Below are 24,060 nucleotides of genomic sequence, written 5' to 3' on the forward strand. Positions count from 1 at the left end.
AAGCACCACAGCAGAAGTTCTAGGAATCGTTTTATCTGGTTGCCATGCTCATAGGCTCGGCGCTGCTGTGTGCCAGAGGAACTCTGAGGCTCTCCCGAGCGTTCCCAGAGCCTCGTGCGTGTGCCTCGCGTTAATGAAATACGCCGAGAGGCAGCGGCGGGCCTTTAAGCCGCGCGTTCCTCAGCTGCTTGTGGTCTGGACTCTGTCACCGTCTAGATACTGAAGATGGAAGCAGATAGCGGCTACCTTGCTTTTCGGCAGCGATTCGCCTCTGTTCTTAACGATGCCCGTGAGTCCCGCGGGACAGCTTTGTCATCGCGCAGCCGCATTTCCGTGTAACCACTCCTGACCACTCTTCAGATAAGGTGCTGTCCAAGCAGCAAGAGGCTTATTCCAGACGTCTAAGGCTTGTTGTGTAGGATCACTTGGTGTGGACAAGTCCATACCCCAACGAAAGGAGGCAGTGCTCCTAAGTGGTATGATGTCTTTCATTGAGAATTTTGAGCTGCCAGGCTCATGATGTGTGTAGTTTTCTTGCTTTCTGCAGGGAGCTCTAGAGGGAGCTAACCTTTAGGATCTGCTTGTCAACCAGTTGGAAGTGAGCAAAGGGGAGGGGCATAGTGTCATAGCTGCGGGGGGCACAGTAGCTTCCCGTCCTGTGTGTGTGTGTGTGTGTGTGTCTGCGCGAGGAAACAGGACATGTAATCAGCAATCTGCCCTGCAGGAAAGCTCCCTTGAAGTTCGACTGGAGGAACTGGGCGAGGTCTTGAAGGAGTCGCTTTGAGTGGTTGCCATAATGTTTTTGTGTAATCCACAGCCAAGTAAGAGGGCTATAATAACAGGGCAGGGGGATCCACCTTAGGATTCACCAGAAGAACAAATGTTCTTCTTAGGTTTTTGTTTTTGTCTGTCCCCCTCCACCCCATACAAACAAAAATGTCTTGCTTGAGAGAGGGGAGGGAACATTCTTCCTAACAGCTGAGGTTGTTTTTCTCACTTTGGACATCAGGTAAATTATCCAGGCTGTTTGTTTCCTTGAATGCGGTCTAACCACCATGTTGTTCACCTGGTCTTTTTGGAACCCCCCTCCTTTCTACCCTGTCGTTTTACCACTCATTTGCTTCTGTTGCCTGCTTGTGAAATGTACATAAGTCTGTCTGCCTCAACCAGATGCTGTGAAGAGGTTTCTCACGGAGTTGTGCGGATTCAGACATTTTTACATCTGCATTGAAAGGCGTTGGGCTTGTCCATCTGCGGCAAGGTTTTGCACCTCTTTAATGCCTCAGGCACTTGTGCAGAATGTTTTCTGTGCACGTGTGGATTTGCGGAGGCCGGATGAATCAGTGCCTCTTTGGAAGGCCCAGGCAGATGCGGACGAGGGTAAGTTAAGCTCAGGATGTGGTGGTGTCACGGTGTCCCTGCTCTGCCTCGTCTTTCAGTAGTATTTGTGTTGCGACATTTCCGCTTAACCTTGGGGCTCTCCCCCCCCACTGCCAAAAGCTTATCTCTGGCAGGGGTGTGTAGCCTAAACAGCCCCTTTTCCAGAGCGGAGTGGGAGGGTACAGCATTCCCCCCCTCAACACCCCTGCGGGAACACGTGGCCGTTCAGGTGGGGCAGAGTGAAATGGGAGCCGAAGGGTCTCCGGGATCGCAGGCTGGGTGACCTGGCCTCAGCCGGGGAGCCGCCGACGCTCCGACGCTGGTGTCACCCCGCAGTGGCGATCAGCACCGAGCGTGAGTGATGGCCTGGCAGGGCGCCAGAGCTGGGGGTCGGGGAAACGCAATCTGCCACGTACAGTAGGAAGCCCCACCCCCCTCACTTCCCCCCTCACTGTTCAAAATCAATTCTCATTATAGAACCGTTTGACTATGTGCTGCAAGGCACCCGGTTTGAATGGCGTGAAGTCTGCTCGAGTGGTACAGTAGACAACAGCCCCCAAGGGCCGGCTCCTCCTCTGTGTCCCAAGCCACGCTACTCGAAATACAGCTCCTGCGTTTCTGGTTTGTGTGCGTTATTAACATTTGTCCAGTTGTTGGAGAGGAGCAACAGACCGTAAATAGTGTTGCTATCTTTATCGTTACACAAAAATAATTAAATAAATAAAGCAGCTCCATCTGACCTGGATTATCTTGGTGTATTTCAGATACAGAAACTGTTCTGTCCGAGCCAGAGAAGAGGAAAGAGTTTATTTTTGGCCAGAATGACACATGTAGCCTGAAATAGTAAGATTGTGAGAAATTTTCTCATTGTTGATGCACACCTTGTCAGAACAGTGAGAAGAATTTCACTGCATCTGTGCTCACACAGCAGTTTGCATTGAAAAAAAAATTGCACTTCTTTTTTCTTCTTATCAACGTCTGTAGAAATGACTGTAAACTCCTGGCTGATTAGGATCGTGTGACTGGGCAGAAATAGTTTGATGAACCTGCCAAGTACTCTGAAACCGACCTTAAGAAACTGACCTTTTAATTTGAGAGTTGTTTACATCTACATCTGTGCCAAGAAGGTGAAAGGGTATGGAGTGGCAGCAATTGCTATGGAGAACAAATACATTTACACGATACAAGTTTTTTTTTTTTTCGTTTTTTTTTTCAAAGCAGTCAGAGTATGGGAAATAAAAATAATCATAGGACGTTCCTGCTTGGCGAACACAGCTCAGCACTGACACTGTGGTTTTCAAAAGAGACGGCAGGCTAGGCTTTGTACTTGTAGAAATTCCCAAGGGGCTGCTAGAGCTAGCAGACACTGCTGTGAGCGAGAGGGAGAAAAAGCCTGAGAACGAGAGAGGGTGGAAGCAGAATGCGGGCTAATGGAAGATGAGTACAGAAAATCGGCGCGCCAGTTCCGAGCCGCCGGACCCTGTTTGTTTTTGTTTTCCTTCTGAGGTTTTTTTTTTTCCCTTTTTTCTTTTTCTTTTTTTTTTTTTTTTTTTATCCTGTACCGGAGCTGGACACCCCTCTCGGTTAAGGCCGAGTGGTACGTCCCAGCGATCTGACAAGACCAAAAACTTGCTGTGCTGCTGCGAATGCCAATCAAAGGGAGCGCTCGGCAAGGATTACCTTGAGTGACCCCGGATAGATTAGAGCGTGCATGTGAGATGGGCGATTCTTCAGGCAGCTTAAGCGGCCCGATGACACAGTTTCCTGGAATATGCGCGGTGCAGGGCCAGGCAGCCATTCTAAGGAGCTCCGCCATGGTGCTTTCCTCTAGGCTGCAGCCGTGCCTCGGGTTCAAGCCTGACACCCGCTGCGGATAGTCTGGGGGGCTGGTCAGGGGCAAAGTGCTTTTTAGCCCAGCAGATGAGCTTGCAGGTATGTCGGTAGCTGAAAACTGGAGCCTATCTACATTTTGTCAGTAACTTTCTCCTCTCTGTCTGTGTGTGTCTCTCTCTCTTCCTCGCTGTCTCTGTTTCCGTGATATCCTGAAGGAAAGAGCCAGAGCAGCTCGCAGTTTTTTCCACTTAACTCTCTCCATGCACGTCTGCAAATCCACAACTTGAGCCTCTGGGTTAGAACTTAGCACAGGGAGGCAGGGATAGCTGCAGGTTACTCTTAACTGTAAGATGTGAGCTACGTTTCACGGCTACATTTCAGGGCTCGGCTCTCTTTTGCCTCTCCTAGATTGTTAACCCTTTGAGTCTGTTGCACCTGGAGGTCGTTCAGAATAAGCAGATTCGCAGCATGTATCCTGTTGTGTGAGGTGGACATGTGGTTTTTGAAATGAGGTTTGTGTGTGTTTTCATGTACAAGTCAAAGTGTGGAAACAGGCACGTTGCTGTGAACGATGAAGTGCCAGCAATTGTTGTACATGTTTATGCCCCTTTATCTTCTATTCAGAGACTTTTTCCTGCTTTTGTTTTGGAGATACTGTACAGTATATTATAAACATGAAGTTTGTACAGTAGCTGAGAAGGTGGCTAGGTGAACAGGTGACAAATGTTTTGAGTCTAAATGACACGAGATGAGCGGTGTGCCTGACATGTTTTTCCTGTGTGACATCCGCACACAGACACTGTGTCCTTTGAAGGTGAGAGGGACATGTCCTTTTCAGCTGTAGTTACTGATGCCCGAGTGGCATGTCTGTGCTGGAAGTGTGAAGTCTTAAAGGACGAATAAGGAAGCAGTGTACCGAAGTGTAAAGCTAACCTCTGTTTGTCTGAGACAGACAAAAATTCATGCAGGAAGCCAAAGCAGAATTTGGGCCATTTACAAACTTGTGTGGAGGTTAAGGACTGTTTTGGAACAGAGACCTTAAGTGGCTGCTTATGTGGATGTATATCTGGTGCATCAAAAACATCCTGTATGACACCGTTGCCTCTATTCATTCTTTGTATTAATCATTTTTTTGCTGTTTTTTGTTACTTCTAAAAACACACAGTTGCGCACAGTTCCTGTGGACCTTGGTTTAAAACTATTGGCAGTCATAGTGGACCAGCAGAGCCAATCCCATTGCCCTCACAGGCCCCAGTGCTAAAGCTGTGCTGTTGCATCATAGCAACTAATCACTTGATGATGCAGTTCACTGGTAACACATTACTGCAATGATGGAAAGACAGCCGGAGTCACCTTTGTGCTCTGTGTCTGAGTGCAGTACTGTCTGCTACATACACAATCTGTCCGTTCATGGAATTAATCTACACTTAATGCAGCTTGATGGCATTGGTGCAAGATGATGAAGTTGGCATTATTTTGTGGGTAAATTCTACCCCTGCCGTGATTGTTAGTGGAAATATTGTCAGGTCGATTAGAAGAAAGAATACCTCTTCATCAGTTCATAGACACAGGAAAAAACACCTTCAGAGCTGCTGCAGTCTGATGGTATTAGACTCAAAACACATTTAGTGATGCAAGGCCAAGGTATTTCCCCCGGCCCATCTTAACTGCTCTAATGCAGTTGCTTTAATGCAACTGCTTGCATTAAAACTGGCAGCAGGTTGATAAAGCGACTTGCTTTTTCACTGTCACTGAAAGTTTGTACAAAAAAAACCCTCTTGCAAATAGGCAAAGTGCTTTCAAGAAGTTTGCCGCATATTACTTTTCACTTGCAGTCTAAAAGGATATTACCTGCTGCACAAAACATCAATCTGCCACTTTGCTGAAGTTTTCCATTTGAGTGTTTACCTGGAACTCCTCTGCTCACGGTTTTCTTTTTTTGCCTACCTTGTTCATATCTGGAGCCCCTTTGTGCAATAAATCATAAAAAAAATCGACTTACTTGGGCTACATGAACGCAGTGACCTGTCTGACAGAAATGTAGGATTACATATCCGGGCCGACACTGCACCAAGGCATTTTTCCTTATAAAAGCGGTAGATAACATTATTGCCCGGTTTAATGGCATTTTATTGAGAGGATGCTAAATGCTCATCTGTACTGATTTTAATGTTTCTCTTATTTGCTCTCCATTGCTGTTGGGTGAGTCCTTCCTGTCAATCCCTTATCAACAGAAAGTGTCAGCATCTCTAAGTTTGATGCTGCCGAATTAAGTATGAAATAGCTGTGCTCCTCAGAGAACTCTCCATGGATCAGTGTGATGCAGCATAAAGTTTGGGGGCTCACTTGTGGATGCTAATATGAACTGACGGGCTTTTCTGGGGGAAAAAAAACATATTTAGTCTGCCATCACTTAGTATGTGCATCTAAATGGAAGCTGAAATGAAGTTTCAGACTTGGTATTTGGAAATGAATACCTGGGAAAATTGAGTGCACTAAGCTGGTATCAAGTCTGACTGTAGCTGGTACATAGATGCCTGGAATTTCCAAAAGAACATATTCTCTAGGTTTAATTTTCTCATCAAATTGCTCTAGATGCATTTTAGGGTTTATTTATTATTTTTTATTTCTTGGTGTTTCTGGTGTCTTACCAACTGAAATGGCGTGAAGAGAGTTTGCTGTGCTATTTCAAAGGTGTTTGTCTGATAGCTGGCATGTGTAACTGAATTTAACTTCTCAGTAATCCACAGGCATGAAGCTTGAGATGCTGGCCTGTCAGATGTGAGGCCAGAAGGCCAGGCCTGATGTCCCTGCTCTGCGCATGTGCCGCTGCTGCTTCCATGTCCCTGGACCTCAGCAAAACAGGGTGGCAGTGTAGCATAGCGGTGAGAAGCAGGGCTCACAGCCAAAAGGTTACTGGTTCAATTCCCCTGCTGCTGTACCCTTGGGCGAGGTACTTACCTTATGTAAATCACTCTGAATAAGAGCGTCTGCTAAATGACAGTAATGTAATGTAATGTTAAAGCCGTGAATCAGCAACCCCTCTGCATCCTGAGGCTCCCACAGCCTGGCACAGGCCCGGCACACCACACAGGCGCGGTGCGCCGTGGGGTCAGGCATCTGCTGGAAACCCAAGCATCTGGACTGGAAGCAAAGCTTGGGATGTATACCATTGTGTCAGTGGACTCCAGAATAAATACAGGCATAGCTGGTTCCTGAAGGGCTCCGCTTGTGTTGATGCAAGTAGGGAAGAACGTCTGTGGTGGAAAAACACATCAACAAGGCGGTTTTTTTAAAGGGGCGCCTGGCTGTGGGCAGCAGCCCCAGACGGGGCTCTGTTTGTGCGGAAACGGTACTTCATAATCAGAGAGTGGGTTTGTGGAGATGCAGGGACGATGTGGGGTTGGGGGGGGGGTGGGGTGGGGGTGTGGGCTCTGGCAGGACCTTGCCCCACATCCTCTCCCTCTCCCCCTCTCTTTCGCTCGCTCTCTCCCTCCCTGCGTCTCTGTCTCACGGCCGGGTTTGCGCATTCCTCGGTCCCATCTGGTAACAGCATGGGATGTTTGACTTGGCGTGGCCAGGCGTGTTCCGACCCGACTCTATGCATCAGCTCCCGTCCACAGAGCCTCTGCAGTGATGATGATAAATTTCTCTCTCTCTCTTTCTCTCTCACTCTCTCTCTCACTCTTGCTCACGCTCTGTCTTTGAAAAAATAGTTTTCTCATAACTCGTTGCGTCTTTCCTTATTTTCCTTTTAAAGCACTTGGGGGGGGGGGGGGGGGGGGGGGGGGGGGGGGGGGGGGAGTGGAAAATGGAAATGTCCCAGCTGTGCGTCTTCCTGGGCTTGATTTGAAAACCTGCACAGGTTTTTCGCAGATGGTCACCAGCTCCCTCACGCCTCTCCTGGCTTCAGTAGGTGCAGTTCAGCGCAGATAGAGAGCAATCCCAGGACAGGAAGAAAAAACCCTACGCTGATAAAAGATTGAGAAGGCTGTGGGTGGATATCAGAAGATAATGCAGACTCCACTGACAACCCCTGTGTGTTTGCCCCCCCCATGCGCTCAGGGTTTTCACTCCTGCTCTTCTGGGGGCTTTTTCCATTAGCTAGTTATTTCTGACACTTTGAATATGAACTTGGCTCTGAATAGCTCCTGAACTAGATGCTGGCTCGTTCAGTGTAACCCAGACCCTGTTCCATATGTTGTACTGCAGTATGATGTGGTATATATGGGGGTGTATATATGGTGTGTTAACTTAGCTGTACACAAGAGCATTTTTTCTGGGGTGAAAACAATGTGAAGATCACTTAGCTGTGCAAACAGTGAAGCATACATCAAAGGAGAGAGCACATTGATGTGGTATTAAATGACAGGCTTGTTTTCTGATACATAAACTCAGGCAATTAGAAGTGCCTCTTTTTTTTTTTTGGAGGGAAGAATTCTTTATCATGTTTTAAAATTTTTTTAAGCCTGCTTTGAAGGAAGGAAGCAGATCTCATCGGTGAAAAACAAAATTGTTCTCTTGCAAATCAGGGCTTTAAAATGTAAAAGCTCTGTGTTTTTGAATGCTGTTGTTGGAAATGCAAGAAAAACTGTCTGAGTAGTTGTTACTGCTTAATTTTACTTCAGTATTTTAACCTGATGTGTGGTGAATGGGCCAGTCATTATCTACTGGAAACCACTTCATCTTCCTTTATGACTGCCTAGTCTAAGGTCGCAGCTCGTGAGGAGCACATATTCCAAAGATAGGCATAAGACATATATTTTACGAGAGGACAACAGGGCCGCATGAAACGGAATCTTGCAGACGTGTCAGTGAGCCACAATAGGTAGTAAAGCATAACTGGAGTAAATGTCTTCATCAAGTCAAGGCATGAGCTGGGATAAAATTGCTGTTGTGAGTACCTGCAGCTGGGAGGATGTGTTATGAAACGTGACTTGAGAGGGCGAATTCTGTTGCGTAGCACAAAGAGAGAGCTGCATGCCTCGCACAGGAAGGAAGCGAGAGGTGTTAAGTGTGCCGTTTCATGATCTACAGTGTCAGTTATCACCGATCAGAATGTTCCTCGCAGGCCTGTTTTACAGCATTCTGTATCGTCAGTGACGCACTTTGCCCCGTAATGATCTGTATGCCTCTTTATTGTAGTCACACCTCATGCTCTCCAGCGGTAAAGCAGTGTATATCTCTGCTGCTCATTGATTTTTTTATTATGTCTGCTGTTGGTCATTTTAGTCTGGTACACTTCCCGCCTTAACAACTGTGTAAGCATGGGATCAGAAGGAGGCTGGGAATTAATCTGATCACTTTAATTGCCAGAGAAAAGTTAGGAAAAGTGCTAAATGAAGAAATGAGGTGAACTTCTGTTGCAGCTAGTTCATTGGAGCAGCAGTAGCATCCTATATTGGTATGTGCACATAACACCTTTTTCCTGTTTGAGCACACAACACCTTTTTCTGCTTTGACTTGCAAATTAGTTGAAAATTGAAATGAAACTAATTAACGGTCTGTATTAAAAGCTAAAAGAACTTACTGAACTTAAGAAGTGTACAAATGTAGCTGTAGGTCACTACAGGAATTCAGACACATTCAACATTCAATAAAACTGCAAATCACGGCAATACAGGTTTTTCGTGGCCTTGTGGGTATGGGTCATGTGGCAGTACTTGTTAATGATGTCAAATACAGAGACATGATTCTTATTTATAATACCAAGATGCATTGTTTCACATTAAAACAAATTAGCAGCTTCATTCTTGGAGTAGTTACTTGTACTCTGATGTTAAATGTTTTCCCTTTGTAAAGTCTAACAAAAAGCTGTTCTGTTTTAGCAACAGATAACACGTCCCTCACAAGAAGAGAAATCTGACGACAAGACCGAAGAGGACAAATCGGAGAAATCAGAGAAAAAAGAGGACGAGGAGAAGAGGGAAGAGGAGGAAAAAGATGAAAAAGAGGAATCCAAGTGAGTGTAAATTCTGTAATTGTTTGCTTTTTTTTTGCGTGTGCGTGCGTGTGCGTGCGTGCGTGCGTGTGTGTGCGTGCGTGCGTGCGTGCGTGTGCGTGCGTGTGTGTGTGTGTGTGTGCATGCGTGTGTGTGCGTGTGTGTGCGTGCGTGTGTGTGCGTGTGTGTGCGTGCGTGCGTGTGTGCGCGTGCGTGTGTGTGTGTGTGCGCATGCATGTACGTGTGTGCGTGTGCGTGTGTTTGTGAGCGAGAGAGATGTCCAAGCAGATCTCTGCAGTTGATACTCACTGTATTTCTGGGTAACGTTGCTTTATCTTTAAACCATTCTTTAACATTTTTCACTGAAAAGGCATGCTTTTTGTAAATCTTTGCATATTTTCTTTGGCATGTGATCAGAAGACGACAGATTTTCATGGCTAACTCTCAGGCAGTTCAGAGCCTACTGCTGTGAAGTCAGTGCTACTGCCTGTATGAGCTTTTAAATGGACTGCCACCTTACATTTCATGTTTTGAACATACTTTGTAGGTAGGGCTGTGTATCTAATAGGTAAATACCAGATTTATAAAAAGTGGATCTGTATGATGGTAACTAACCATTTCAATGAATCTGTAGTGCTAATCTCTAGGCTAAAACAGCATAGTGCTGCTTGTAGTGTCCGGATGCATGAGACGCCACCTGTGGTGTGTAACACTACTACCTGTCTGTTTTATATTCAAGTATATTGCAGGCTCTTTAGCTAGTTAATCCTGCTTGCTGATTTTCATGTTCATGTGTGAACTACTATCTAGGAAGGTCAGACATTATTTATAGCTGTAACAATTGTTCACATTATGTCCGTTTGATGTGGCTTTTGATAAAGGTTAGTTAGCAGCAAACAAAGGTGTAGGGTTTGGGCTGTTTGCTTTGAGCTTGAAACTCGCTCATGCTGCATCGCTATAAACAATCCCCGGCGAAAGGGGAGCCCCCATTGTGTTTGGTAAGTGCTGAGGCTTCGGCGAAGGCCGTAGCCCACAGTAAACATTTACCTCCTCCCCAAATGTCAAGGGACATCGGCAAAGACAAAGAGAAGTGCGACGGCGGGGAGGACGAGGACGGGAAGGAGCAGAGCACCCCGCGCGGCAGGAAGACGGCCAACAGCCAGGGCCGGCGCAAGGGCAGGATCACCACCCGCTCCATGGCCAACGAGGCGGCGTCCGTGGCGGCCGAGGAGCCCCCGCCGCCCCCTCCCGAGCCAGGTGAGGGGCGAGGACTCCCGCGCTCCGCCTGCATCCGCGTGCAGCCTTGTTGTGCCGTGTCCTGGTACATTGCACCTAGCTGTGAATGAGGCAGGCAGTCATCTCTCTGTCCTGTGCTTGGCTTCTCCGTGTGTCATGGGTCTGAGCCGTTGGCTGAGGAGATGCTTTCTGCAATGGCATGATGAAAGGCAGATTTTTGTTGTTTATGCCGGGTTCAGACGTCCTTGGTTTTTGAACCACCCCCAACACTCACACACATACACACTTACACACACACACACACACACCAAACATGAGTCTCTGTCTCCATGGTCACATCACTTTCATGGTATTACAATTTTTTTTCTGCCTTGGAAAGAGATTATCTGCTGGAAGCCTCCAGCATCCTTCCTTGTTAAATACTGGACAGCTGTCAGGTGCCCTGTGTTGCCAAGCTTTTGCTTTATCAAGGTGTTCTATCACAAGTGGGCCTTTTCCTTTTTGTTGTTTTTTTTTATTGGTTGATTGATTTTCTGTAACCTCCTTGGCATGTTCTTGTTCCAGTGCTGCCAGAGCCTACTCAGCCACCCAAACCGGAGCTGGCCCAGAAGAGCGTACGGGACCAGTCTAAGGCTGCCTCAGTAGCTATGGATGTCCAGGCAAACAGAGGTAAGGGGTGCCTGCCACTTGTAGAAATTCTTAGCGAGATTCTTTTCGGGACACCAATGCCGTTAATCTAGCAAACGGGGCTACGTTGACTTTATCCGGTGCATTTCCTGTGTGGGGGAAAGCCAAGATGTCCTGGACTGGACCTCGCGATTGCTCAGGCTGCTTCCTGCTCCAAGACATAGGACCCTGGCATAATCAGGCTTAAGGATGACACTGACGGAGCTCTGGGTAGATTGCAATTAACTGCCACGGGATAAAACAGACCCAGGCGATGTCACGTCACACAGTGGCACATTGTGTCCTCAGCAGTGTGTTAGCAGTTGGGATTTTTGGGGGCAGCAGAGCTAAGAAGGAAGTGAATGGAGTTTCATTTTGAAAACGTTGCCTCAGAAGTAATTGAAATCTCTGTGATGATTAAGCAGAGCAAAGCAGGGTAATAGAGGATTTTGGAAAAGGCGCACAATGTCGGTCAGGACTAATTATTGCCCTTTGTTTGGTTGTTCTTGGCCCCTTTGTCTCTCTTCCGTTCGAGCGCAAGTTCAGTTGATTGTTTTTTGGCCCGTTTGGATTTTTCTTTTCTTCCTCCCCCTTTTGGGAAGCTACCAGCAGCTGTAGAAGGTTCATGTGTTACAGTGCCAGATCTTCCCCACGCAGTCCCGTGGTCATGGATCCCTCCTTACGTTTTGCAAGCAGGGAAGGCAGTGTTCCCAGGACTACTAGGGGGTGCATGTTGGTTCGTGCTTGTGTTTCTGCTTGTTCCGTGGGTCGTCAAGCGATGAATATACAGTAACAGCTGTTTCGGAAAATGAAAAACGGCCCGTCCGCATACCTATATTTGATACATATTGAAATGAAATGATGTTTGTGGTAGTCGACCATTACAAGATGTATAATCATGGGGTGGCTGAGTTGTTTTGCTTTTGCGCATGCAGACTCACTGGTTGCCCCTCTGGTTGAGTGATTTGACGTGGTGGCGTCTCTCCACGACCGCTGGCTCGGTCTCTATGGGCAGGGTGATGGCTGGCTTGTTGTGACTGCAGCTGAGAGAGCGCCCTCTGCTGGTTCAGAGATGATCCTGTATTTCTCATTCAGCCACACCGTTGATGCTTGTAGATTTACCCGTTGTTTCCCATAGATTGTTTTGCAGCGCTCTAAGGTTATGTCTTGATCCCCCGACAGAATCTGAGCGGATCAAAAGCCCAGGTTTTTCTGGTGGGATCTGCAATGAGATCAATGCACCATGCAGCTTGAGAATTACGTTAATCCTGCAGCTTCAGAGCCATATTTTAAAGTGGGTTTTTCATGTATGTATGCGTACATCTGAAGGAATTTGTCTCCTACAGTGAAGAAAATATTACAGTACTTTTAGCAAAATCAAATTAATGGGTACTTGCTCATAAACAAGCTTTCACAATCTCAAGCGAACAGACATTGTTCTGTTACAAGACAAGCAGCGGGGGTAGGGGGTGCAGTGCACCTTGTTCATTGTGACAATCCCATAGCAATGGGATCAGATAACTCATTATTCATATATTCCCCTATGAAATCACTAAGCTGTTACTCACCTCAGACAAAAAAGAAAAAAAAAGTAGGAGATCTATTTGTTCCATCAGTGTGAGTGAAGGAAGCAAAAACCTTGCAACCCATAAAAAATGAGAACTCATTGATGCTATTACTTTCCCCTGTCTGGTGAGTGAGTGTGAATGCAAATGTCTTTGCAGTGGGAAAGAAATTCATCTTGTGTCCCAGCATATACATCAGGTGAAGTGTGTTCATTTACACCGGGAGAGCGGCAGTATCAGGCAGTGCTTGTGGGGAGGAAAAAAAGCAAGATTGGATTATTTAGGTATCTGGATCTTGAGGGCCATAGAATATTCGGCTGTCACATCTTTGGGAATGCAAAGCCCTGATGTAATTAAACCCCTCCCGTCTCTGTGCCCCAGATATTTGTGTTGGCGTGCCATGTCAGGACATTCAGTCACCCTGGCTGACCAGTGAAAGCCTTCCAGGTTATTCAGGAGCCCATTTAATGTGGCAATATGGGCCATTTTGAGTAAGCCTCTGCCTATCTCCCCGCGCGCATGAGCCTATTTGGACAGGGGCCATTTTGGGCTTTAATGCTGATGCAGCGATCATTGATTGCCCTGGAAGTAGTAGGGACCTTGATTGCACAGAAACGGGCCACATTACTGTCAAGGTATGGTAGAGTGGTCTGATTAACTGGACTTTCTGTGACAAAGCTTGCTGTACCAGAATATGAATTATGAATATTGAGTGAAGCTGTTTCTCTCTAATTTGCTCACTTGCTTGTCCAACAAAGGTAGATAACATTACATTTTTTTTAAAAAAATATTTAGCTAACTGTCTGTCTGACCAGTGGTGCAGTGGCTCTTCCCTTTCTGTCCTTTTCTGTGTTTGTTTGTGAACATGGCCACAAAACCCAGCTACAGATATTGAGAGAGACGCAACAGAGAGCGCATCATCACATTTACAGAAACAGCTTACAGCTGTCAGGCTAATATCTGCAGGTCTAATGTCTTGTTAGACGCCTGTAAACAATGAATGAAATGGCTGGCTAAACATACACTCTGACAGTTTGAATGGAGACAAGGTGGAGCGCAGCATTTTTCATCTCTAGCAGTAAATTGCATTGATTTAGCTGTTGAAATTATTGACACACAAAACCATATTGTGCTTGACAGATGGCAATTAAATAAGAAACACATCAAAGGTACACTTTCAATTTAAATCCCTCTGACTTAAAACTAAAGTGAATAACAGGTCAGATGGAACAACTGTCATGCTAAGAAATTAGATTTCAGTTTCTAGCAAATCATGCCCTGTGGAAAAAGTAGATGTACACAGTTCTCTCAAACATGAAAAATTACATTATGGTACAACATGTCTCATGTGTAGGCTGAAAGCTTATGAAGCTGAATTCCATTTATTTGAATAGCTTTACGAGATTTGTTAGGTGCCGGAGATTTGTAGATGTAACCAAACAGCCCAGCTGGAACTTTGCTTAGGGGTTAGAAGGAGGGGAAAAAAGGCATAAATGTCAAGGGTCATGTGGGGCTATATTTGTCCTGTGTTTACACAGTATCAGGGAGTCGTGGTGGTGCAGAGTGTGGGCCAAGGTTCAGGCAGCTCGTCTCGTACGCTTCGTTTTTCTCTGAATCGCCGCGGCGGAGGGGTCACGTGTGGCTCGATGGCCGAGGTCCACGTAACCGAGCAAGCCCCAAGATGGTGATTACAGGGCCGGTGCGGTGGGCCAGCGAGGGAGGCGGCGGCGGCAGCAGCAGAGCAGTCTGTGAGGGGCTGTTTCCCAGCGAGGAGGCGCGGCTCCGATCCCGCTCTCTGCTCTCCGCGCTCGCGTCGGCAGCCTGATCAGCTGATGGGCCCCCTGCCTGGGAGGGGGCCGGACCCAGCAGCCCCGAATGTAAACAGATTATTAGTTTAGGAGCTGGGGGGAAGGAAGGAGGCAGCGCGCCGTCTCTCCGTCTGATAGGACTGTTCCTCTGCTTGCAGGTGGCTTAGAGGCCGGGGAGACTTCTCGCTGGACCGAGGAAGAAATGGAAGTGGCCAAAAAAGGTAGCTCTTACTTAATTTCCTCTTTCTCTCTCTTTCTCCGTCTCTTTCTCACACATGCACACACACACTCGTGCACACATGTGCGGAACCACACACGCGCACTCTGCTTTGCTAGGAGCTTTTATGGGGTTATGGTATTTGAAAAAGTCACTTCTTTTATTCTTTTTTTTTTTTTTGTCCTGGGTATATGCAGTGCAAGGACATCCTTGGCTAGTGTGTGCTTTGCAGAAGCGATCAGGCTGAGCTTGAAGTAAAAGAGCACAACAGTTTTTGGCTTCGTTTTAAATAAGATCTGCGTGTATTATTCAGGAGAGATGCTTTGTCGGGTCTCTGTATCTGGCCAGGAGTGGAAAGTTGAGAGAGGTTCTTTTTCGTGATTTGATCGAGTGTGAACTGAGCTGGAAAGCTGTTGCACTAAGACCCGGTGAATGACTTTGTGCTTGTTTCCCTAGCTCGCCGTGTGATGGTTTATGTGGAGTTTCATGCACAGATAAGCTCCTTCTGTCCATTTTGATGAGTTGGCAGCCTTGTCAGGGCAGCCTGTTGTTTTGATGTCACTGTGCATGCAGTCTGGGGGTGTTTGAACGAGATCTAAACGGAAAGGTTCATTTAATTGAGGCAGGTTATTGCTTTAGCTAAGGTAAATATTTTCTCATCAGGGACAGTATTGCTAATGTTAACATGTTGTTCGTGGTGGCTGGTTAACTTAATTTAATAAACCCCGTTGCAGAGATGTGAACTTAAATGGAAGTTGAGTCACAAATTACAGGGCTTTCAGACTTGCCTTATCCCCAAAGAAAAAAAAAAAAAGTTGAACTTGAGGCTTGACTTAGATCTCCTTGACTCCAGACTTGACACGGACTTGGAGCTTGATGACTCAAGAGACTTGATTAAAATTATCCGACGGCGTTTTGAGTTTAAATGCTTTCCCCCTCGCCGCTCCGCTTGGCCGTTTCACCTCCGCCTCCTCTGCCGCGCTCGCCGGCACCAGCACAGCATGTTCCTCAGCTGCGTACCGAGCAGTCGCTGTCCATAGATTTCAGTCACATGACCCCACACCGTTCCGGAGGTCAGAACACAGGATCTGAGATGTCAGATATAATTGGTAAGGTGCTGTACGTTTTTAGTAAAAATGCTTCAACTTGTTTGTGGGGTTAACATTCTCAAATATGTTAGTTATACAGTGAAGTAATATTCCAGCATGAATGTATCATCAGAATGTATGTAAAGAAATGTACATTTGCAAAAACATGCTCCAAGCTCCTTCCTTTCTGTTTTTTTTTCCATTCCTTTGTAAGCTAGTTTGCTGGTTAACAATTCAAGTTTTTAATCTTGCGGATAAAGTGTTTATATGCTTAGTTAACATTTAATATCTGATAAACTTGCTAGTTATTCACCTAGCTAGCCAGTGGTTAATTAACTATTAATTGTGTAGTTGACAGCAAGTTAATAGTCTACCTAAATGGCTAGCCATTAATGAAAAAAAATGTACTAGGTAGCCCTAGTAATGAGATGAGGTATACGTATCATGTTATGGAGCATTTCTCAGCAAGACTTCTCCTGATTAGCCTCTGCAGGATTCTGTGTAACGTAAGAGATGCAAATAATTGGCATCCATAACCAGAACACATGCAACAGGTTCTCTTGAAATGTTACATGGGCCCACAAAGAAATTGTGACTCAAAAGTAGCATTCCTGCTTGATTTGTTATAAAATGCTCTAGTTCTAGAGTAGTGGCAGAAACACTACATGACATTAATGTCGTTTAGCAGGCCCTCTTATCCAGAACAACCTACATAGGTTACAGTGTCACATATTATCCATTTATACAGCTGGATATTCACTGAAGCAATTTTGGGTTAAGTATCTTGCCCAAGGGTACAACGGCAGGGCCCCAGCAGGGAATCGCACTGGAAACCTTTCAGTTACAAGCCCTGCTCTTTACCACTACGACACACTTCCACCCACTAGTGGGTTTTAAGCAGCTGCATGTTTACTTACATATTTAGTATTCAGTTACATATTTATCCTTGATGGCGGTAAGAAGACAGACATGAAAGACAGTCCTGCATGTAATCATATCTTTTTGTTCAGCTACCAGTCTTGTGCACTAGAGAAAGAAATTGGATGTCCAATTTTAAAGGTGTTCTGTGCTTTTCTTCGCCATCTAGCAGCATACTGTAGATTGTGACCATCTTTTCATTCGTATGAATAATCAGATTAACATTAAAATTAAGCATTTGGACTTTAATATCCCATTGTATTCGATGGAGCAATAGTAAAGTCAAGTCGTCCCTACAGTCAGCACTTGACAGTCTGGCCCTGTTACTTTTTTCAAACAGATATGGCAGATATTGCTGTAGTATAGATTATAAACCTTTTTCATGCCTTAAAGCAAAAAATGGCTTTACTGCAGCCCTCTGGTGTCTCAGAAGCCAACCTGCAGGAGGACGAGTGCAGAGACGCTGGCAAAAGCGATCTTGTCGTTGTTGGAAGGACTTTGTTTGTTCCATTAACAGCAGGAGAGGGTCAGAGAGGGGTGAGTGTTTTCCCTTGCGTCTGAATCGAAGTGGCAGGGGCGATTAAAGGCAGACGCGGGCTTACAGGGACGTTAACTCACCGCTGTTTATGGTGCGTGAGCTGCGATTTTCTGGGGCAGCGACGAGCGGGTCATGCAGAAGGGAGAGAACACTGTATATATTACCTTCCCAAACGGCCTGACAGCGGAGCGTAAACTGCACGGTGGCTGTGATCATTCTGTAAATATCAGTGACGCACTTGTGTGTGTGTGTCGGGGGTGGGGGGCGCTTGGTGAGCGCGTAACCACACTGGCATGGCCTCTCTTTGCAGCACGAGTAAACATTTAGCGGTTCTTAACGGGCCGAACAGGCATATTTCTTTATTCATACCCATTAGCGCTTAGAACTTATTCTTTATTTTCTTAAAACGGCCACGGTGATTGACAATGATTCAGGTTCAGACACTGTGCATTTAAAATTCATAATTCATAATAACGCGTTAATGGAAATGGGCTGTGCTATTAGAGGCGACTTGAAAGTGTGCCAGTGTCCTCTTGCCAAGTACTGAGTGACCATTAGGACTTTCTGGGTGAAACACCCTGATGTCACAGGAGGGTTAATCAGCTAAATTCCAGTCCGCTGCTTACGCTAAGCTTTGTCTTAATAGTTTATTGAAACCATCAAAGCTGATTGTGAGATTAGTGTGGAGTAGACCCGGTCTTGCAGGCTGTCTCAGTCAGGGGCATGTGGTGAGAGTGATGCGTTCTGCCATCCTGAGTCAGATATTGTTTTCAGGCTGCGGATCTCACCCACAAGCTTTTTATGCTTCCTGAGAGAATTTGGGTGTCAGGTCTTCAGACTTAAAGTTAAAAGAAGCTTTCACTTCTGTTTTTTTTTTTTTTTTTTTTTTTTTTGTAGAAAAATAGATATTTTTCTGTCAGAGATCTTGGTGCTGTGCCTTTTTTTGTTAATGTTAGAGTGCGGAGAATTCAACATCAGGGATATACAGGCAAACCTTGCTGAGGTGTTTGCGTTTCCCTTCTTGCGCTTGCCTGGTTATCCACTCCACTTGGGGGTTAATAAGGATGATGTCGTTGTGCAGATGCTAGCAGCGGGGGGCTTAGGTCTTATTTGCTCCCTTTAGAGCTTGCACCTTTGCGGATTGCAGCCTGCCCCATGCAGGTCACCGTCCGTCCAATGAGCTCGCAGCGCCCTCACGGAGTTTGCCGCGTTCTGATTGCAGGGCTGGTGGAGCATGGTCGCAACTGGTCAGCCATCGCTAAGATGGTGGGCACTAAGAGCGAGGCCCAGTGCAAGAACTTCTACTTCAACTACAAGAGGCGGCACAACCTGGACAACCTGCTCCAGCAGCACAAGCAGGTATGACTCCCGTGGTGGTGGGGGCGGGGGCTGATGTCTCATCTGCTTTAAGGGCTCTGTGGGGCCAAGGGCAGGTAGCTCTTTAAACCCTGTCGTGTTACCATCGATCAGGTAGCGCTGCTATTCCATTGAGTCTGAATCTGTGTTCGCCACATTATTCCGCTCTGTCTGAATGGAGCTGAATTACGCTCAATTGAGTTATACCCATTACAGCAATTGAATTAATCCCAGAGACATTTATGTGAATGAAGGCAGTCTTTCTAAGAAGCTGCAGGCAGATAATGGGAAATGGAGACAGATGTGAAAAATGGGAAATTCTGTTATGCAGTCTGACTGCACCAATGATTCAAGGGACCCTGAGGTGGTAGCCGCTCACGTGTGCGTGCGTGTGTGCATGCGTGTCTGTGCCGTGCAGGGCTCGCGGAGGTCGCGGGCTGACCGGGACGTGTCGCAGAGCGAGAGCGTGGCCTCCACGGCTTCAGCTGCCGACGATGAGGATAATGAGGGCTCCAACGAGGAAGAAAATCCAGAGGACAGCGAAGGTGAGGATTCTGGGAGGGAAAACGTGACAGTTTTCATAGATAAGACATTTCCCAGTACATGGACACGCACTCGCTTAAACACTCGACTGTTTTGGTGCTCTCTTAGCTTACCCCTTACAGTGACCCAAAGCCCCGTGTGTTTTCTCTACTTCCAGCACTTCCTTTGCGTTTAATATTTTATTGGAGGTGGGAAAAACGCAAGTCTTCGGTGCTACTCTTTTATGACCTGCCACTTAGTGAAGGTTGTGGGATGCTCAGATCTCTCTTTTCACTGAGCAGCAGGGCTCAAAAGCACACCCTTGGGGTTGCGAGTGGGTTCTGAACTCCAGTGAAATTATTTGAATTGATGGCGAAGCCGACGCGCAGTCACACCTACATTACGGGGGGATGGCTTTCTGTGCTGTTCTGGCTTAATGAGAGGAAAGGAGCAAACGGGGAAAAAGGATCCGAGCGTGAATTGTTTTCGACCGCTCTGCTGTACCTCTCCCCAGTCTCGCAGAGTTAAGCCGGTGTGAAATACTGGCCACTTCTGCGTGCATTTCAGTTGCAGCCTAGCGTCTCATGAAGTCCTGAAGTGTGCTGACCCCCTCGACCTGGCCGTGAAGGTTTGTTTTGAATATTCGGATAACGAGCTGCACAGTTTGGGCTAGTAGATGGGCTGAGACCTGACAGCAGGTTTGTGTAGCGCTTCCATTTCAGCCTAGCCCGACTTCTGCACCGGCTGCCATCTCTGGGCAGGCGCGGGAGCCTTTCGGACTTACCTGGCTGTTGGCATCGAGTTGTAGCTGAGAGTCTGCTGGGGACAGTGAGGCTTTTTCTCATGCCGGCGGCACTCTGAATCTGATAGGATGCGCCGTAATGCAACATGAGCTGGGCGGGGTGTGTTTTCGGTCTTGTTTTGGTGGATCTGAATGTCAGCACGCTACGATCGTCTCTGTGGGGACGATGTTACGAAACAGGGCTGGGTGGCTGTGTGTGTGGGAGGGGGGGTCACAGATGTTACTTTATATGTATATTTATTTGTTGATTCACTACTGCTCAGGGAAACCCAAAGTCACTTGTGAGGCCTTTAATGAAGTTATTGCCTCTGTTACATTAGAGGGTAAGTTACAGAAAAAAGAGGAACATCTCAGTCCCAGTTTGTCCTCTGTGGCCCGTAGCACGTATTTTTGTCATGACCAGTGTCACATCAGGGCAGCTAGGGACTTCTGTGCCTAAAAATAGCATTTGAATGAAGATGAAGAGTTTCATTTTGTTGGCCTTTATCAGCTTTGTTGTCTTGTATTTTCTTTTTTGTTTCTTATTTAATGTGTATTTTATTTTGACCTTGATCCTCAAAACTTTCTGTTACCTTGATTGGAATCTTTATCAGCTCGCTCGGTGTATCTGAGATTGGGTGTAAGGTGATCTTCAGCTCTACAGATATATTAACCCTGTCTCTGCACATTTCTGAGAAATATTTTACTATTGCAACATGAATGGCGATCGCAGCTGCTTGGGCAGGCAGGAACAGCACGTTTGCGGCGTGACTGAGCGGCAGCGGCTAAAGTTAGCTCAGTCTTTACCTCGCGGGAAGTGGGAGAAAGGGTTGGGCTGTGTGTGTGTGCGATCTGCTTCGGAGGCCTCCCCTGACCTGTGCCCCTATGCGCCCCCTCCCCCTCAGGTGCGGAGAACAGCTCAGACACAGAGAGCGCCCCCTCCCCATCTCAGGCCGACTCCAAAGCCGCCGAGCAGCGGGCCGAGGGGCCCGGCGGGGACGCCGCGCTGGAGCTGGACGACGGCGGCAAGGCCCAGGGCCCCAAGGGCCACGAGCCGCCGTACGGCGAGCTGCGCGTGAAGCTGGAGAAGAGCCCGGAGGGCAGCGAGCCGTTGGGCCAGGAGGAGAGGGCGCGGCCTGGCTACGAGGGCCAGGTGCAGACCAAGACCGAGCCCATGGAGGTGGACTTGAAGGCGGTGGGCGACGTGCAGGTCAAAGTGGAGCCCGACACCAAAGACAAGGGGGACAGGGCGGAGCAGGGCGAGCCCTGCATGAGAAGGCTGCAGAGGGACGCCCACTCCGACAACGACTCCAGCGCCACCTGCAGTGCGGACGAGGACGTGGACACCGAGCCTGAGAGACAGAGGTGGGTCCTCCTCATCAGGGTCCAATTATGATTACACACTGACAACAGCACTCTTGTTAATGGGGCCTCATGGAACAGTGTATAACACATCGCAGCAGCATTATGTGAGAATGCAGAGGTATATTTTAAAAAATGTGATTGTAACTGAATTCTTTGGAAAGAAGAACATGACTTCAGCAAAAACTAACAGTGCCCTGAAAGAAAAAAAAAAAAGAAACTGTATTTTGAGTTAATTACCTCGTCGACGTTTTGAGTTATTGTTTTTTGGGCTAACGGAGGCATGCAGAAGTTCGTCTCAGGCTTTGAAATTGGACGTCCTCTTATTTCCAAGAACTATCTCACTTCACCACATAAAAACATTCGTCTGTTGAGGGGTGTTGCGTTCAAGCAAACTCTTTTGAAGAAACTAAGATATTTTTTGGTTCTTTTATTCCCTTTTATTCAGATGAATCTGAAAACACATTTGCAGATCAGAAGTTCTGTAGTTTTTAACCGATTCCCCAGAGGAGCAATTCAGAAAACTTTTCTATTGATGGTGTATTTTATCCAGCTGCAGTTTGTGTTGGATGAGATATTCCCATTTAAGTGAAAAAATAGGGAGGTCAAGTATGTGTGCTCCCGTAAGAAAACAATGTCTGGGGTGAACATTTTTGGAGTTTGGCGGTTTCTCATGGCCTGTTACCATGCCCTCTGATAACCGTTTTCCACTGCAGAGCTGCACCCAGGCTGAGCCACAGAGTTCAGGGTCTGGGTGCTCTTCCGTGACCTTTTTTTGTCAAGCTCCAATGAGAACTCGACTTCACAACTGGTAAAAAGCCAGCCAGGGGTTGGAAATGCACGGTTGCATTCAAACTCAATTGATATAAATTTGAAATATAAATGTAAATTTTCATTCTTTAGCTCTGAAGCAATGTAGTTCTGTCGTAGCAGTTATGATAACCTCACACATACAACAGAAGTCAGGGGTAACTTTATGCAGCTAAGTAGTGTCACTTAATAGGGCAGACTGTCTGTTTCATCATGCTTACAAAATGAAGGCTTTAGAATGAGATTCTCCAGCTTGCAAGCCTGCGACAATGTGGGTATCTCCTACATGTGAATGTGGGGGGAAGAAAAAAAAACAGGGAAAAGAAATGGACTCCAAACTCCAAAGCCTGGGATGATTGACTAGACCCCGGAGAGCAGAAAGGTGTGTGTTGTTGACGTCCGCTCTGCTTGTTTTCGGGTGTCCGCAGGATGTTCTCCCTGGACAAGCCGTCCCTCCTCAGCCCTCCTGGCTCCGTGCTGGTGTCCTCCGCCAAGCAGGCCCACATGAACATGCAGCAGCTGCAGCAGCGCGCCGCTGCCATCCCTCCCATGGTCAGTCCCCGCGCCGCGCACACACGCACATGCACACGCGCATGTACACACACACACGCGCATGTACGCACACACGCGCACACACACACACACACACACACACACACACACACACACACACACACACACACACACATATTCTGTTGTGGCCAGATGTTCCTGCTTACCCGCTCCTCCCGTCCTCCGCCCAGAAGGTTCCGGCCGGTAACGGGAGATTCCACTCCTGTTTGTGTTCCAGAGCTGACTGGACGTTCTGTTTTAGACCACACCCCCTCAGGAATGCTCATTATGAGCCAGGAAATGGGAACACTTTGTAGCTTCAACAATGGCACAGGCAGAATTTTCTGGTCCATGTATTAAGAGTCTGACAGCGCTGATCCGCAGTCTCCTGTCGGATTCGCCCATTCCAAGGGCAGATGGAAGCAGTCATCTGGGTTGGATTACAGTGACCAGAGCGTAGAGCATAGATTACCTTGCAAGGCAGTGTTAATGAGCAGTACTGTCTTTGCCCTTAAAAAACACTCGGAGTGTGGTCTCTCTCCCCCACACCTGCAGTTACCTGTTTAACTTCTGCATGATGAATACTACTCTGGCAGCTGTGCAAGCAACACAGCACTGATTGATGTACAAATGTAAAACTTTCCACATATGTTGCTGCTGCTGAATTCCAGCATTGTGTGTTTTCTGAGTGAATTCTCTGGTTGGGTGTAAGCGATGAGTAGTGGGCTTAGGTGTCAGATAGCATGGCACCTTGATGCAAGACATTTGGGTATGCGTGTACGTGGGCCTGCTTCAGGTTCTGTAGGGCTGTTGCAGGTATTGATTCGGTTTGTGTTTCCTCCCAGGTGTCTGCCCCCTTTGGCCCTGGTGGCATGCCATTGGGCGGCCCGCTTAGTGGCTACACCATGTTCCAGCACCAGATCAAGGCGGTTCACGAGTCGGCCCACCAGGAGGAGAAGCAGCGGCAGGACCAGGCCGACTCCGAGAGACGGCCGACCGGCTACCCCCGTTACGCCACCAGGAGCCCCACCGTCCTCGATAGGGAGGGTAAGGCGCATGCACACACGCGCGCGCAGGAACACACTCCCCAAACCTTCACATCTTCTCCATACTGCTCAAGAAAGGAAAGATCCTAATCCCACTGTAACAGTTGCTTTTCTGTTTTTTACTTGTACTGGATGTGTAATGGGGCTCGACTTCCTCAGATCTGCACATGAAAGGCACCCTTTTTTAAAGGGTGGCAACATGGAGAGACTGTGTTTGCAGGACTGTTTAGTGTTTTTTTTTTTTTTTTTCCTCCCAGGCCTTAATTGCTGACATGTTGTGTTCATTGGGGCAGTGCGTCTGGTCTTCCAAACAGTTAATTCATAATTCATTCACTGGGAGAGAGTCAGTCTTCTTTTGGTCTCTCTCACTCCTAAATGGTATCTTCACAGAGAATATCAAATTGTGCTTGTTCCTTATGTTTCGGCTTAGCTTTGTGCACT

The 24,060-nt window shown here is 47.1% G+C and overlaps 1 protein-coding gene across 8 annotated transcripts in view; it reads left to right on the forward strand.

Annotated features, from left to right (window-relative positions):
- ncor1 (nuclear receptor corepressor 1) overlaps nucleotides 1-24,060 on the forward strand; it is a 76,749-nt gene that overhangs the window by 33,464 nt on the left and 19,225 nt on the right. For 7 of the 8 annotated variants that reach the window (XM_036525526.1, XM_036525525.1, XM_036525528.1 and 4 more), the window contains exons 15-23: nucleotides 9,042-9,175; nucleotides 10,221-10,411; nucleotides 10,955-11,059; nucleotides 14,588-14,650; nucleotides 18,413-18,549; nucleotides 18,965-19,091; nucleotides 20,755-21,214; nucleotides 22,450-22,573; nucleotides 23,419-23,620. In XM_036525526.1, coding sequence (XP_036381419.1) covers nucleotides 9,042-9,175; nucleotides 10,221-10,411; nucleotides 10,955-11,059; nucleotides 14,588-14,650; nucleotides 18,413-18,549; nucleotides 18,965-19,091; nucleotides 20,755-21,214; nucleotides 22,450-22,573; nucleotides 23,419-23,620 — 1,543 coding nt within the window. Of the gene's footprint in view, nucleotides 1-3,102; nucleotides 3,313-9,041; nucleotides 9,176-10,220; nucleotides 10,412-10,954; nucleotides 11,060-14,587; nucleotides 14,651-18,412; nucleotides 18,550-18,964; nucleotides 19,092-20,754; nucleotides 21,215-22,449; nucleotides 22,574-23,418; nucleotides 23,621-24,060 lie in introns of those variants that run through there. The other variant, XM_036525531.1, reaches the window with a different exon arrangement.

Source organism: Megalops cyprinoides, chromosome 3, assembly GCF_013368585.1.
Source record: "Megalops cyprinoides isolate fMegCyp1 chromosome 3, fMegCyp1.pri, whole genome shotgun sequence".
In the NCBI taxonomy this organism is placed as follows: domain Eukaryota; kingdom Metazoa; phylum Chordata; class Actinopteri; order Elopiformes; family Megalopidae; genus Megalops; species Megalops cyprinoides.